The sequence below is a fragment of the Trichomycterus rosablanca genome, chromosome 23, assembly GCF_030014385.1.
Source record: "Trichomycterus rosablanca isolate fTriRos1 chromosome 23, fTriRos1.hap1, whole genome shotgun sequence".
Taxonomy (NCBI): Eukaryota; Metazoa; Chordata; class Actinopteri; order Siluriformes; family Trichomycteridae; genus Trichomycterus; species Trichomycterus rosablanca.
This window is the reverse complement of record NC_086010.1, coordinates 1610510-1625359: the sequence shown is the minus strand read 5'-3', so window position 1 is coordinate 1625359 and position 14850 is coordinate 1610510. Positions and strand designations below refer to the sequence as shown.

At 41.5% G+C, this 14850-nt stretch overlaps 1 protein-coding gene across 1 annotated transcript; it reads left to right on the top strand.

Moving 5' to 3' along the window:
- The first annotated feature begins 35 nt into the window (after positions 1–35).
- trip13 (thyroid hormone receptor interactor 13) lies at positions 36–8311 on the top strand. The gene is made up of 14 exons (XM_062986010.1): positions 36–78; positions 1362–1472; positions 1710–1863; positions 2880–3006; positions 3776–3831; positions 3935–4025; positions 4774–4846; positions 4934–4997; positions 5128–5214; positions 5319–5425; positions 5869–6022; positions 6127–6239; positions 7020–7089; positions 7177–8311. The coding sequence occupies exons 2-14, from the start codon at positions 1363–1365 to the stop codon at positions 7270–7272; spliced, it is 1302 nt and encodes a 433-aa protein (XP_062842080.1). The 5' UTR covers positions 36–78; position 1362; the 3' UTR covers positions 7273–8311.
- Positions 8312–14850: the final 6539 nt, after the last annotated feature.

The following is a 14850-nucleotide window of genomic DNA, read 5'->3' as shown; positions in this document are numbered from 1 at the left end:
TCGCGTGCACATCCGGGTCAGAGTTTGCGCGGGAGTTACGGTCTCAGTGGAGTGCAGTTTAAGCTGTCTGTGTGAGAGGTACGTTTTTATTAAACATAACATTTATATCTCTGTACGTCGATTGTTTTTTTAATATGACGCGAATATTTCATGTTATCAAGCATATTTCTGAGTATCAGCTTCTGTTTAAATAGCTAACGAACTAAAAACAGAAAAAAATTAAGTTGCTTGCTTGCGTCCCAAATCGCACACTTTTGTACTAAGTAGTGTGCTTGAAGGCTATCGACACTGTACATTTCATGCGCACTCTTAAGTAGCTTAGTACACGGTTTGGGATACAGCCTTCGACTTACTTTAAGTTTCCAAAACCCAGTTTAATGTATATTGTTCAGCCATTGCTGAGTAAATTACGAACATACTTATGTAAATGGATTTAATTGTTACTTAATTATGCATTATGGTATTAATATATGATGTTTGACATCTGTATTTGATGTTAAAATATGTGAAAGCAATAAGGTCACTTACGGGATCATTTACTTATTATTAACCCTATCCTGATATTATTCATGGTTTAGATTATAAGCTAATGAATAGAATAGAATGCCTTTATTGTCATTGCACATATATACTGTATATATATATATATATATATATATATATATATATATATATATATATATATATATGTATACATATATACATGTATTTACAAAATAAACATATACACATCTAGATACAAAAATACACGTGTGGTTTTAAGAACTTCTATAAATTGCACATTAGTTTCTAGGATGTAAAGTTGTGAAGTAAAGTGGGATGTAAAGAATGTAAAGTGTCATTAAATGTTATACAAGACAGGGACACAAATAGAAGCATGTAACTGATCTATTATTTTTGTTGGTCAGTTTTGAGTCTATGTTCATTTTTGATCTGATGATTGTTTTTAATCTGATGCTGGAATCTATGGAAGGTCTGTGGAGAAAGTGCATCAGTAAGGTGATATTGCACTGCTCAGGTAAATTTATAACCGGACGTATGGCTGTATTTTAAATTAGTCGCTCTGGTGCTGGACATCAGGGACCTTCCAGGGGGGAGTTGTAATGGTCTTGACTGAGACACAACATGAGAATGAATTAGAACCTTGACTTGAGCTGATGATACCTGGTTATCCAGAATTACTCCAAATTGTTTAGGAAAACTTTGGACAAAACAGCTAAACTAACTACTCTTACCTTCAAATGCAGTGGTAATCCAAATAACAGGTCGGACCGAGGCCTGGTTGACTTTTGCAGATAGATTTTTAAACGATGTTCTGCCAAGCATATTACCAAAGTCATTATTGTATTCTTTATATTAAGGATGGATGAGGAGAAAATGGATGTGGCTCGGCATCAGCAGCAGCAGCCATGTGAAAACGGCGTCACAGATCCAGTCCAAATTCATATCGAGGTTCACGTCAAATCTCAAAGGTACAAATAATGTCTTTTAACCAATGCGTAGGGTGATTTTGCTTAATTAAATGTCGTATTTGGTATAGGATTAAGCAAATTTTACCAAAAGGTGAATTTTTTTATAACCCTTCTACTCCTCTATACCAGGGGTGTCAGTAATTGTGAAGGGATTGTATTTTAGTTTTGTACTATTTTTACATGGTTAAGATTATTGACTAGAAGTCACTGTAACCAACATTAATTCCATACCTGCAGCACAGCAAGAAGAGCTGAAGTGAGGACGCACGTACTGGCTCTGCTGGACCGGCACAGCCTCGTAATGGGTTCTTACAAGTGGATGGAGTTCGATGACGACTTCCTGACTAAAAACGTCGAGTCGGTTGCTGTGGTGGACGTTAATACACAGGCGGTAAATATTAGAGATGGGACGATCGATCGGCTACGAATCGGTATCGGCCGATTTTTAATCAAAATATGCTATCGGCGATGTTTCCTAAAAGTAGCCGATCCGATCGCGTGATATATAAAGATCACGTTAAGTTAACAGCTCAGTGGATCGATCCAGACTTTGAGCTACGAAGCACCAACCATCACATCACCATTCATCAACCATCGTACAGAAACCATCGTGAAAGCTCTTACGATGTAATTTTGCTGATTGTAATATTTACTTTAAAAAGATAATTCAACCCGGTCACATCTGAGTGGATTCTATCAGCACGTTATATAAACTCCTGGTTCACTTTGGTAAATCGTAAGCGGTTCTTACTTGTGATGTAGATGAGAACAGAAAACGTTACAGAGCCAATCAGAGGCAAAAGTTTATTCATTACCAAATTCATCTGCTGAACTTTTAGAAAACTTTTAGCTCCTTAGACGGAACGAGTCTGACTCGGTTACAGATCTGTGCTAATAGCAGTTTAATGAAGATTTTTAATGTAAGAGAGTCGCACAGAATGTTCTGTAGTAGCTGGTGTTTATTTAAAACCACGACATTTAATTAATAACAGTAAACACGGAGAGATAACTGAGAAGAGAAACTTACGCTTCACATAAAAACGAATCAACTCATGAATCAATGAATCACTTATAGTGATACTGTGAACAAACCGTGTCTTCTAAAGGCACAAACACACACACGCGTGCTGCTCCGGTTTATCTTCACTGTGAGGCTCTTTTTAAGTTTATTTACTGCTAATCCCCCCCCCCCCCCCCCGATCGGAATCGGCTATCGGCCGATGTCCCTGAAAGGAGATCGGAATCGGTGCCAAAAAACCCGATCGGTCCATCTCTAGTAAATATAACATTTCATGTTATATTACAAATAGTCTTTAAAACCAGTATTGGCACCACATCTGCAGATTTACTGGTATTTTTTATTTAGAAATCTTTGTTATCGTAATAGCAGCTCCGTTTGTTCTACAGCCGCTCGATTTGAAGATCAACAATCTGTGTGTTCACATCTTCTCCCTGAATGACGATGGACCCAGTACGCTCAATCTGGAGGAAGAGGAGGAACTCTCGGCAGCCAATCACTGGCTCTTACCAGCAGGTCTGTCTGTGCTGTTTTTCGTCTGAGAGCATTACACCAATAGGAATCATTGGTTCATATATTCAGTTTCACTAAACATTTTATGCTGGTCAGGGCTGTGGTGCATCCATTACCACCTGGAAACACGATATAGGAATACATGATATACAGGATAACACACATGACAGTCACTCACTTTCACCTGGCAACAATTTAGAGCAGACAATCCACCTTCTGGAAACCCATGAGGACACTGGGAGAACATGTAAAATTCCTTACAGACCGGAGACAATGATACCACCAATAAATAAATCAACCAGTTAATCAACAAGTGAGTGCAATTGTATTGCAATTAAAGATGATGGGTAGCAAAAAATTATGCTGTGCGATGATGTACTATCTGAACCCCCCTCCCTCCCTCCCTTAATTCTAGCGATCACATGGAGCTTAGCATGGCTCTCCGTATGCGATACGGCACTCTGGCAGGTGATAAGAAGCGGCAGTGTGGTGATCCGTCTCACCTTGTTCAGATCAGTGTTTGTGCAAGCGGCAGTACCGTAGATTCACAGTGGGGAATTAAAAATGACTAAATTGGGAGATATATGGGGGGAAATAAGAAAACCTATGCCCATACATTTATAATATTAAATAAAATGTCTGTGGTACTTTATATTCTTTTTCTTTATTGGCCAATCAGTATATTATTCACGCTTTAGTCATTTTTCTATCTGATAATTGCCACTTGTGAAGGTAAATATGTTTATTAACTTGTTGTTTTTCTAATGTACAGCTGAGTTTCATGGTATCTGGGACAGTCTGATTTATGACGAAGGAATCAAGACACAAGTAAGACCTTTGTTTTGGTTTTTTTGGACACCGAATACTCTTACAAAATTACAGCACTGCCCAGTGTAATGTTGTGTTTTCTTTCACTGTTCCCCCCCTCCAGCTCTTGGATTACGTTTCGACAGCGATTTTCTTTTCTGACAAAAACGTCGACAGCAATCTGGTGGCCTGGAATCGTGTCGTGTTGCTTCATGGTGAGGCTGAATAAATCGTACAACCAGTTACAAAATGTATATCAGAGTGTCACATTATAATAATGTTAGGATGGATAAGCAGGAGAGCGCAGAGAATACTCTATGACAGACTGGTCTATTAACAAATACACCTGTAAGGCCTTGATGTAGTCTTTATGGTCATTTAAAGCGTCAGGCCTTCTAAATCCTCAAAAGTGATCATCACTGATTTCGGTCTGGGACATTTTTCAGTGCCAATATAATTAGGGCTAGTTTGCTTGAGTACATAAACATGGAACAGCAGTGCATTACCATGGAGGCTTTGAGCCACTGCTTCAAATTTGCACCTGGACTAAAAGTCAAAACCTGCAGGCTTCTTTCTCTGATTATAGGCTCTCAGTATTTGGGTTTTCTTCCATATTTTGGCAAAAGAATCTGGTTCTGTGTTCTTTTTCAGGTGTAGTCAGACTAGCCCTGTTTATATGAGCACCAGATATAGTCAGTCATCATTTGCTAACAAGAAACTAACAGGCTATGCCACAATTAAATGACACACCTGAGTTGCTGTTTATGTATTTATATTTTTGACTCGGCAGATTTCTGTGTTCCAATTATTCAGTCATATACAAAGCACAGCTGAAATCCCAACAATTGAAATCCCAAGAATACCATGACATAAATGCCCCTTATACGTGTGTGTTCAGGATTTAATGACACTAAAGGCATCCAGTTGTGTGATGTGGCTGAAATCGTTTCTTTAATCTTGCAGGACCTCCGGGCACGGGAAAGACGTCGCTGTGTAAAGCGCTGGCTCAGAAACTCTCCATCAGACTGTCCGGAAGGTGATGAGTTCTAGCAGGAGCTTCTACCATTCCGTCATGAGTTTTGCTGCATCGTTTTCCTATATGGATGTTTTCTCTTTTCTACAGATACTCTTATGGGCAGTTTGTGGAAATCAACAGTCACAGTCTGTTCTCCAAATGGTTTTCGGAGGTATGGCTTATCTGGGGCGGCCAAAACTAATTGTACCCGAATATTTCCAACAATAACTGGAGATTTAAAGGAAGCGTTACTCTGCTCGATTCTTGTTACCTGCATTCCTCTCTATGTTCGGTTTTTATAGAGCGGAAAACTGGTCACCAAGATGTTCCAGAAGATTCAGGAGCTGATAGATGAGAAAGAAGCGCTCGTTTTGGTTCTTATCGACGAGGTAAGTAGTGTTTCAGCGATGTAATTGATGCAGTTTTTCCCCATCGTACTGAGAATTCCAGCCCTACAGGTGCAAACACTTGTTTGTTGTGGTTGACGGTGCAGGTAGAGAGCCTGACGGCAGCGAGAAATGCCTCTCAGGCTGGGACCGAACCGTCCGACGCCATCAGAGTGGTCAACTCGGTCCTCACACAGCTGGACCAGATCAAACGGTGAGAATTAGGGGTCGTGTTGGGGTGAGAGTTTGTCGGAATAATTTATTTATCAAATATCGCACCTGCTTGTCACTACAACAGCGACTCCTGCTGACTGGAACTGGAAATGTATATGTTTAAGCTCTATATGAATCTGCCACTGGCTGGTACATAAAAAAGCAGTCGGTGGATTTACATGTCCCAAAGGAGGCGTGTGCTAGTCTGTGGGACCACCAGGTATTGCAATTGGGAATTGGGCATGACTAAATTGGAAAAACCTCATGGAAAAATTCACAAAATAATACATCAGTCCTGCTGTGTGTGTGTGTTTGGAATAAACTCTTTTTTCATGCATATTACTTTAATTAGACTACAGTGAGGTTGTGCAGTGTCCTAATATTATTAGCAAGCGTCGTCTGAAATCAGTAATTCGACGTTGTTGTTTGGGGAGGGGGGAACAGACATCCGAACGTGGTGATTCTCACGACCTCCAACGTAACAGAGAAGATAGACTTGGCCTTTGTGGACAGAGCGGATATAAAGCAGTATATCGGGCCACCGAGCGCACACGCCGTCTTCAACATCTACCTGTCCTGTCTGGAGGAGCTCATGAAGGTGTGTCTTTAATAATCCTGATCTATTTCAATCTATAAGTAAAGGTCTGGATGAAAGTCAGGACTGGAGTGACTGCACGTATCTGTGTGATTCTTGTCGTGCAGCGTCAGATCATTTACCCCAGGCAGCAGCTACTGAAGCTGGAGGAGCTTCACACGTTGGGCTACATGAAGAGCGAAGTGACCGAGCTCAGCCTGCATCTGCAGAGAATCGCCACGTAAGATTTGACAATAACACTATATGGCCAAAAGTATTTGGACACCTGGCCATGAGCTTGTCGCTCATACAATTTCAAAAACACACGGTATTAAAACAGTGAGCTATATGTGATCGTTTCAGCTATAACAACAGCCGCTCTTTTTAGAAGGCTTCTCACCAGACTTTGAAGTACATCTGTGTATGGGAATTTGTGCCCATTCGTTTAAAAGAAGGCCGCATTTGTATCACGGGACAGTGATGTCCGTGGGGCTGAGGTTAGGGCCCAGTGCAGGCCACTGGAGTTTCTTTAAACCAAGCTTTCCCTCATATCTCTATAGAGCTTGCTTTGTGCACAGGGTCACAGTTATGCTGGAACAAGGATGGGCCTTCCCTAAACTGTTGCTGCTAAGTTGGAAACATATAATTTCCTTTATATAACTGATTTAGCAACTTCTGTGGCTGAAACACAAAAATTCAGTAAATACAAGGGGTGTCCTAATACCTTTGTCTTTAACTTGTAATTCATCTTATTTTAATTTATATTTATGGATTTTTTTTTTCTTTTATCTGTCTTTCATCAAAGGTTTTTATTAATTATTTTTATTAAATAAGAGATAGCACTGCTAGAGCCAATGTTTACAAGACAAAACACTACTAATACAAATTTGCTATTAATACTGGGTTGGAGAAAGATCCAGAAACACAATGCTGAACATATTCACATCTCTTTCTGACAAAGCTTATAGATCATGCTATAAGATGTAATTTATTTTGGATTTTTTTCTCTCTCTTTAAACAGGAAGAGTGTCGGCCTTAGCGGGCGCACTTTGAGGAAAATTCCCTTTCTGGCTCATGCACTTTACGCAAAGGTATCTGGCCTCACAATCAGTGCTCATGGTTTTATATCCGAGTGTCTCGACTCACTGAATTGACTCCGATTCTCTGCTCGTCCTTAGAGCTGCGTTCTGACCCTGGAGAGTTTTCTGGATGCCATGGACAAAGCTGTGCTTCATCAGATCAAGGAGAGAGAGAAGCTGGTGAATTCTTTATGAGAGCTGCAGCGTGGAGTCGTCGTTCTTCATGATTATTTACGTTGTTGATTATAATCGGCGTTATTTCTTCGACGAGCACTTTATAAGCTGTTTTTTTTTTTTAAGAAAAGGTGCTTTTCATTGACTTAACAGGGCAGGAAATTCACTCCTCTTCCTCCTTGACTAAGTTTTCTGTCTGTGCGGTTTGTCTTGATTTTAGTTTATTCATTGCTTGAATCAATCTGTTGCTGATGTACAATAGCTGCTCATTCCACTCGCATCGTAGTCATCGTTTCTACACCTGCTGTGGTAAATGTGACTTGTACACTTTTTATTGTAACTACAGTGTTTGTCTTTTATATGTTTATATATTTAAAACCTTTATTAAATTGAGGGTGATAAAAATTATTATTTGAGCATGCAGCTTCATCACAGCTAGATGGCGCCAGTCTGCACAGATTTTAATGCATATAATAAGATTTAGACACTGGATACAGTATAGATATTTACTACACATTCATCTCTTATAAGTGCATGACAAACCAGTACCACCTCAAAATCCCTCCATTACATCATTATTTTGTGATATATATATATATATATATATATATATAGTTCGATTTTGCGTTGCGTAATGGGGCGACTAAGGGGCTAGGTGGGTAACACTGTCGCCTCACAGCAAGAAGGTCCTCGGATCGATCCCCAGCGTGGAGTTTGCATGTTCTCCCTGTGTCCGGGTTGGTTTCCTCCGGGTGCTCCCTTTTCCTCCCACAGTCCAAAGACGTGCAAATGAGGTGAATTGGAGATACTAAATTGTCCACGACTGTGTTGAATGTGATGAATCTTGTGTAATGAGTAACTACCGTTCCTGTCATGAATGTAACCAAAGTGTAAAATAAAGCAATAAGCCACGAGAGGCCGTGCATTACTGTGAGTGCCTAAAACTTCTTTCCCCGTGCTAAAATCATAACAGTAACGTACGGTCTCGAGTGGCTTATTGCTTTTATAAAACGGCGGTCAACATAAAATATAATAAATACAACAATGTTTAATTCATAAATGTATTTATTGTGTATAAACTTACAATAAAGCGTTCTTCCGCGACGCAAAATAGTTCGATTAACAGTGTTGCTAGGCAACATGAGGGCGAAAATAACATTAACTTTTTCTATTCAGTGGCGTATTAATATGGAATGATGTGAGGTGGTCATAGGTGTGCGTTTATCGGGGATTTTATAACGGCTTCGAACGCGGCTCAGCCAATCAGATTTTAGGACCGGAACTATCCGTTTTATAACATGACGTTAAAATCCTATTATAAAACGGATGCCAAAAACGTCATCCCCGTGCTAAAATCACAGTAATGCACGGCCTCTCGTGGCTTATTGCTTTAATAAATAAACAAACACACATTGCGGAATCCAATATTGCCCACGATTTGGAAATTGAATGTAAAATATTATTATGATTGGGTGTCCACAAACTTTCTTATGTAGAATGTAAATCTGCATAAGAATCTACATTTCCAGCCAATACATGGATATGGCAGCTATACTTTCTAAACTACTTGTACTAGGTAACACACAGAATAGAGGGGAACAGCCTGAGGGGCACAACGGGGCCTTGATGAATAGTACAGGCCACACAGTCTGGGAGTGTGTGATTCTTGCATTTCTGTACAATATTCCTAGCTTTTCCTTTAATTTGTCAACCATTTGTAGACTATTCAACAATCCTGTCAGAGCAGATTCTTTATGCTCAACCCTTCAACCCTGTGAGCCGTAGAATCACCACTAACTAGACAGGATTTTCTTTTTGCATTTACCACAAAGGCTGTCATTTCTGAACGCTATGCCGCCTGTGTCGACAGAAGCATGACGACATGACGGAGATAATTAGCCCGCAACTGAAATGACCAGAGGCGTTTCTGCGCTCTTAACACGATCCAAACATCAGGATGCCATTCCATCGCAGCCGCCAACTACGGAAAGGGCGAGGAGAAACGGAATCAAGGGCTTTATTGTTGTCGTTTGTGTTTTGAAATTGACAGCAGAGTTCTAAACGAAACTAGCTGTGTTATATTTGTATTTGTCTTCATGACAGTTGTTTGGTTACGTGGCCCCGAGCGCTGAACTTCAACCTACCTGTCAGTGAAGCGGCACGCGCTGACGGCGAATGCACACACCATCGTGGGCCTAGGAGCTCAGACCAGGGGTTCGACGCCTGTGCTTTGTGAGACAATCAGGGAAGATATTGGAGTAAACCATAAGTAGCCGTGTATACTAGCATTACTTCCATAGTCTGCACAAGGTAACGCTGTGGATCTTCAGAATTGTGTTTTCATGTATTTCATGTCATGAAATATCTTTAAAAATTGTAGGTTCTTATTAATATACTGTAGAATGGGTTTCCTCAACCTTTGAATAAATGATGACCACCAGTATAAACAGTATTAACAGAATTAATACAGAGTTAATAAATATTGTAGATTTAGCTGGTTCTTGTAACTCTACTAAAAGTAATTAATTTATTCTCATAAAACCATTCAAAAGAAGTCATTTTTGCATCATAATTTATGATCATTGCAGCATTATACTGTATCTATATATCTGTATCGTTTAGTCTATATATCTGAGTTGTAGCCTAGCGGTTAAGGTACTGGACTAGTAAGCAGAAGATCGCAGGTTCAAACCCCACCACTGCCAGGTTGCAACTGTTGGGCCCTTGAGCAAGGCCTTTAATCCTCAATTGCTGAGACTGTAAGTCACTTTGGATAAAAGCGTATGCTGGAAATGTAAATGAAGCTTTTCTGCTTGTGATCTTCCTGAAACGTGTTTGGTGAACAGATACTGGATTGTTTGTTGTATTAGATGCTCCTTCAGATTTCTCCTCAATAAGGAACCATCGAAAGCTCTGGTCATGCAGACCTGGCTGGGTTCCATCTGTGAAATGTCTGTGGTGTTATATCCACGACCGCAGAGTACCGACCGATGGGCCAGAACCTCTCAGGAGCCACAACTCTGAGTGTAACCACAGCTGGATGTGTCATTAGTGCTGGCCGCGTTCACCACACAGCCTGGCGCAAGTGCTTTACGGTCTAGTGAGACACAAGAACTGGGAACTGAAGAAAAGGAGCTACACCAAGAGAATAACGGTGGTCAGTCAGCAGGTGTAGACCACTGCTGTACAAACTGAGAAGTTCAACGTGATATTTTCATGTTTGCATCCACACAGCAACATCTGATCATATTAGGGCAACACGATGACGCCACTGGTAGAATGGGTGCTGCAGTGCACCATGGTTTTGGGGACAATGGGTTCAATCTTTATCTCTGGTCACTGTCAATGAGGAGTTTGGCATATACTTCCTGTGTCTCTGGATTACTTGTAGGTACTGCGGTCTCTCCCAGCTCCCAAAAACATGCAGATTGCCTGATCATTCTTGCTGGACTTTTTGGTACTCAAGTGACCCAGCAGTTGAGTGCTAGCCCACTACTGTTGAAATGTTGAGATTTGGGGATCTGGGGTTCGAATCTCAGTCAAAAGGAGGTGGCTGAAACAGCCTAGCTGTTGGGAGGTGCACTTTTCAGTGTGCTCTCAGCGCTGGTCCCAAGCCCAGTTAAAATAAGAAGGGTGGTGTCAGGAAGGGCATCAGGTGTAGAAACTGCCACCTCTGGTATGCAGACCAGAATGATCCTCTGTGGTGACCCCCTAAATATAATGAGTATATTATATATAATGTGTGTGGAAAAGATTTATTTCATAAACTCGCGTAGCACTTTATTAGGAACATTTGTTTGGTATGTACACTTCTTGATTATATTATAAGCTACACCTACCATACAGATAAACTTTGTGTATTTGTGTTTATACAGTTGTTGTGGTATGACTGTATCATGTCCAGCAGTGTTGGTGGGATTATAAAACATGTCAGAAGAAGAATAGCGCTCCAGCCAAAAGCATCTTGCGATTAGAAAGCGTCAACTGATAAAACACTAGAGAAAGATTAACACACGTTACTCATGGGAAAAAACGTTAGTCTTTAACTGTACACCTACCTACAACCAGTGCTAATAGAGTACTAATTAAGTAGTCAGTAAGTTTAAAGTGTTTAAAATCCCAACAACACTGCTGAACCTGCTACACTTATACCCATTAGGGCAGTTGTAGCCTAGTGCTTAAGGTACTGGACTGGTAATCAAAAGTTCTCGGGGATCTCAATATTCCCCTTGACACTGGGTCTGTTGTTGCATCTGATTTTCTTTCTCTGTTACATTGCTTTGACTTAATTCAATATGTTGATTTTCCAACTCACAAACATGGTCATATTCTAGATGTCATCTGTTCTAATAATGGGATTGTCAGTAAATTCTCTGGGCACTCTACCGGCCTATCTGATCACCTCTTTATTTCCTTCTGTGCCTCCTTACCTGTTCCCAAGTCCCAGCCCAAACTGCTACGTTCATACCGAAATCTCTCTGCTGCTGACCCCTCTTCCCTGTCTACTCTGCTTAGTGTGTCTCATTTCAATGACATCTGTTTACTTCACTCTCTCGATGAGGCTACACTATCATACAACACAACACTGGCAAGGATTTTTGACACCCTGGCACCGATTAAGTCCCGGTTTGTGCCTTCCTCTCACTCTGCACCCTGGTTCAACGGCGAGCTTCGTGCCCTCAAAACGTTGGGTCGGCGCCTAGAGCGGCGTTATAAGAAATCTGGCCTCTCGGTTCATTTTTTGGCATTTACGGACCACGTGGCCGATTATAAAGCGGCCCTAAATAAAGCTCGCTGTTTGTACTACACCGAGGTGTTTAAAAAAGCTGGTCAAAATCCTAAGCGGCTGTTCACCACAGTCAAAAAACTAGTATGCCCCCCCAGTGACCCAGTTGTCCCCTCCCCTGGTTTGTGTGAGGCCTTCCTTAACTTTTTTAGTGACAAGGTGTCAAATATCTATAGGGGGCTTCAGGGTGCACCTGCATATGCCCCATCCCATCTTTCGCTGGTGTCTGGTTCTGAACTTTTCTCTTCCTTCCTACCAGTTGATCTCGCTGAAGTTTCACAAATCATCACTAAGTCAAAGTCTACCACATCTGCCCGTCTAGACCCAATCCCTACCTTCCTTCTTCAGTCCTCTGTGCCTGCTTTTGCTGCCCCTATCTGTCACATGGTCAATTTATCACTTTCATCTGGCTATGTTCCTCCATCATGGAAACTCGCTGCAGTCACTCCCATCATCAAGAAGCCTGATCTTGATATCACTGATCTCAGTAACTTCAGACCTATTTCAAACCTTCCGTTTCTTTCCAAGATTACAGAAAGAGTCGTGGCATCCCAGCTGCTTGATTTCTTAAATTCTAATCACCTGCTCGAAGATTTTCAATCTGGTTTCCGTCCATATCATAGTACAGAGACTGCATTGCTTTGCGTTTTAAATGACCTCCTTTTGTTCGCTGACAAAGGGTTGGTCTCCATGCTTCTACTTCTCGACCTCACTGCTGCATTTGATACTATCAACCACACTATTCTTCTGTCCAGACTGTCCAATATTGGTCTTTCTGGCCTGCCACTTGCATGGTTTAAATCCTACCTCTCTGACAGGCAACATTTTGTGCAGCTAGGGTGCCATGTCTCAAATAATGCACACATACATCAGGGTGTGCCTCAGGGCTCGGTCCTTGGACCACTGCTATTTATTCTATACATCTCTCCCTTGGGTGAAATTTTCCGAAATCACGGGTTAAAATTCCACTGCTACGCGGACGACACACAGATTTACCTTAGCCTCAGGCCCTCTGATCCCTTTCCTCCTACTGCCCTCTCCAGGTGTCTTCAAGATCTCATCCTATGGCTGCGGGAGAATTATCTTCAATTAAATACCGATAAAACTGAGCTTCTGTATATTGGCTCGAAAGCTGCACTTTCCTCTTTCTCTTGCCCTGTTCTTCTCATTGGGAACACCTCTGTTTTTCCTGCTGCTACTGCACGGAACCTTGGTGTGACAGTCGACCCTCTCCTAACTTTTCAGCCCTACATCCGCTCCATCACAAAGTCTGCTTACTTCCATCTACGTAACATTTCTCGTCTTCGCCCCATGATTTCACCTCAGACAGCTGAGCTTTTGGTCCATGCTTTTGTTACTTCTCGGCTGGACTATTGCAACTCACTGCTCTATGGTCTTCCTAACAAGTCGATACGCCCTCTACAGCTTATTCAAAATGCTGCGGCCAGGATCCTCACATCCACTCGAAAACACGACCATATCACCCCGGTTTTTGAGCAATTGCATTGGCTCCCTGTGCATAAACGCCTCCAATTTAAAATACTACTCCTTACTTTTAAAGCCCTTCATGGACTTGCCCCGGTCTACCTCTCCCATCTGCTGACACCTTATATACCCAGTCGCTCACTCAGGTCCTCCGATGCTGGCCTGCTGGCCACACCTAGATTTAGGCTGTCAACCTTGGGTGGCAGATCATTTAGTGTGGCTGCCCCCACTCTGTGGAACGCTCTCCCTTCTTCTCTTCGCTCTGTCTCTTCACTTCCACAATTTAAATCTCTGTTAAAAACCCATCTCTTCAATTAACTATGCTCTCTTTTTGTACCTCACTGAACTGTTTATTGTTTGATGTAAAGCGACCTTGGGTATCTTGAAAGGCGCTATATAAATTGAAAGTATTATTATTATTATTAAAAGGTTGCTGGTTCAAGCCCCACCACTACCATTTTGCCACTGTTGGGCCCTTGAGCAAGGCCCTTAACGCTCAATTGCTTAGATTGTATACTGTTACAACTGTAAGTCGCTTTGGATAAAAGCGTAAAATGTAAATACCAATACACTAGCGTGTCATTACCACGTTAGTATCATTGCAGCGCTGAGAGTGGTCCACCACACAAACATAGTTTGGTCAATAAGGGTCCTATGAGGGTCCCTTTCAACTGTTTGGGTACAAAGAGGTAACAGTGTACAGAGCAACAGATGGGCTACAGTTAGTAAATGTATACACACAAATGATAACAATCAATTTACATTAAGTGGACACTTTAATCCAAAGCAACTTACAGTTGTGACAGTATACAGTCTAAGCAATTGAGGGTTAAGGGCCTTGCTCAAGGGCCCAACAGTGGCAACCTGGCAGTGGTGGGGCTTGAACCAGCGACCTTCTGGTTACTGGACCAGTACCTTAAGCACTGGACTACAACTGCCCCCGTTAATGAATGTACATACCAGATAAGTGTTCCTAATAAAGTGCTCAGTCTGTGTAAATGTGACCGTTAAATAACCGTTATTTTTTTAAATACTGTATTATTGTACAGTACATTTGAAATGAGCGTTGGTTATCAGAAAGCGCGTGAACGGCCACGAGGGGGATGTGAGCGTTCGCGCGCTCATGCTTTGCCCAATAGAAAAGCGCCGTTCGTGTGCCAAGGCTGAACGCGGAGGCTGCGTTAAAAACAACTCCTGGCTGCCTATATTTAAGGACTACTCCCCCTGTAACATGCACCCTTTCTAGTGCACTTTGTATATAGTAGTTCTCGGTTTGGTATTCAACTGCTGTGTTTCATCCTCCACAGAGATTTTGTGAAAGTTCCTCA

Excerpts from the sequence above, each read along its gene's own strand:
- trip13 (XM_062986010.1), top strand. The coding sequence starts at position 1,363 with ATGGATGAGGAGAAAATGGATGTGGCTCGGCATCAGCAGCAGCAGCCA. Across the intron at positions 4,847-4,933 it reads TCCATCAGACTGTCCGGAAG|ATACTCTTATGGGCAGTTTG; the intron begins GTGATGAGTTCT and ends TCTTTTCTACAG. Across the intron at positions 5,426-5,868 it reads CAGCTGGACCAGATCAAACG|ACATCCGAACGTGGTGATTC; the intron begins GTGAGAATTAGG and ends AGGGGGGAACAG.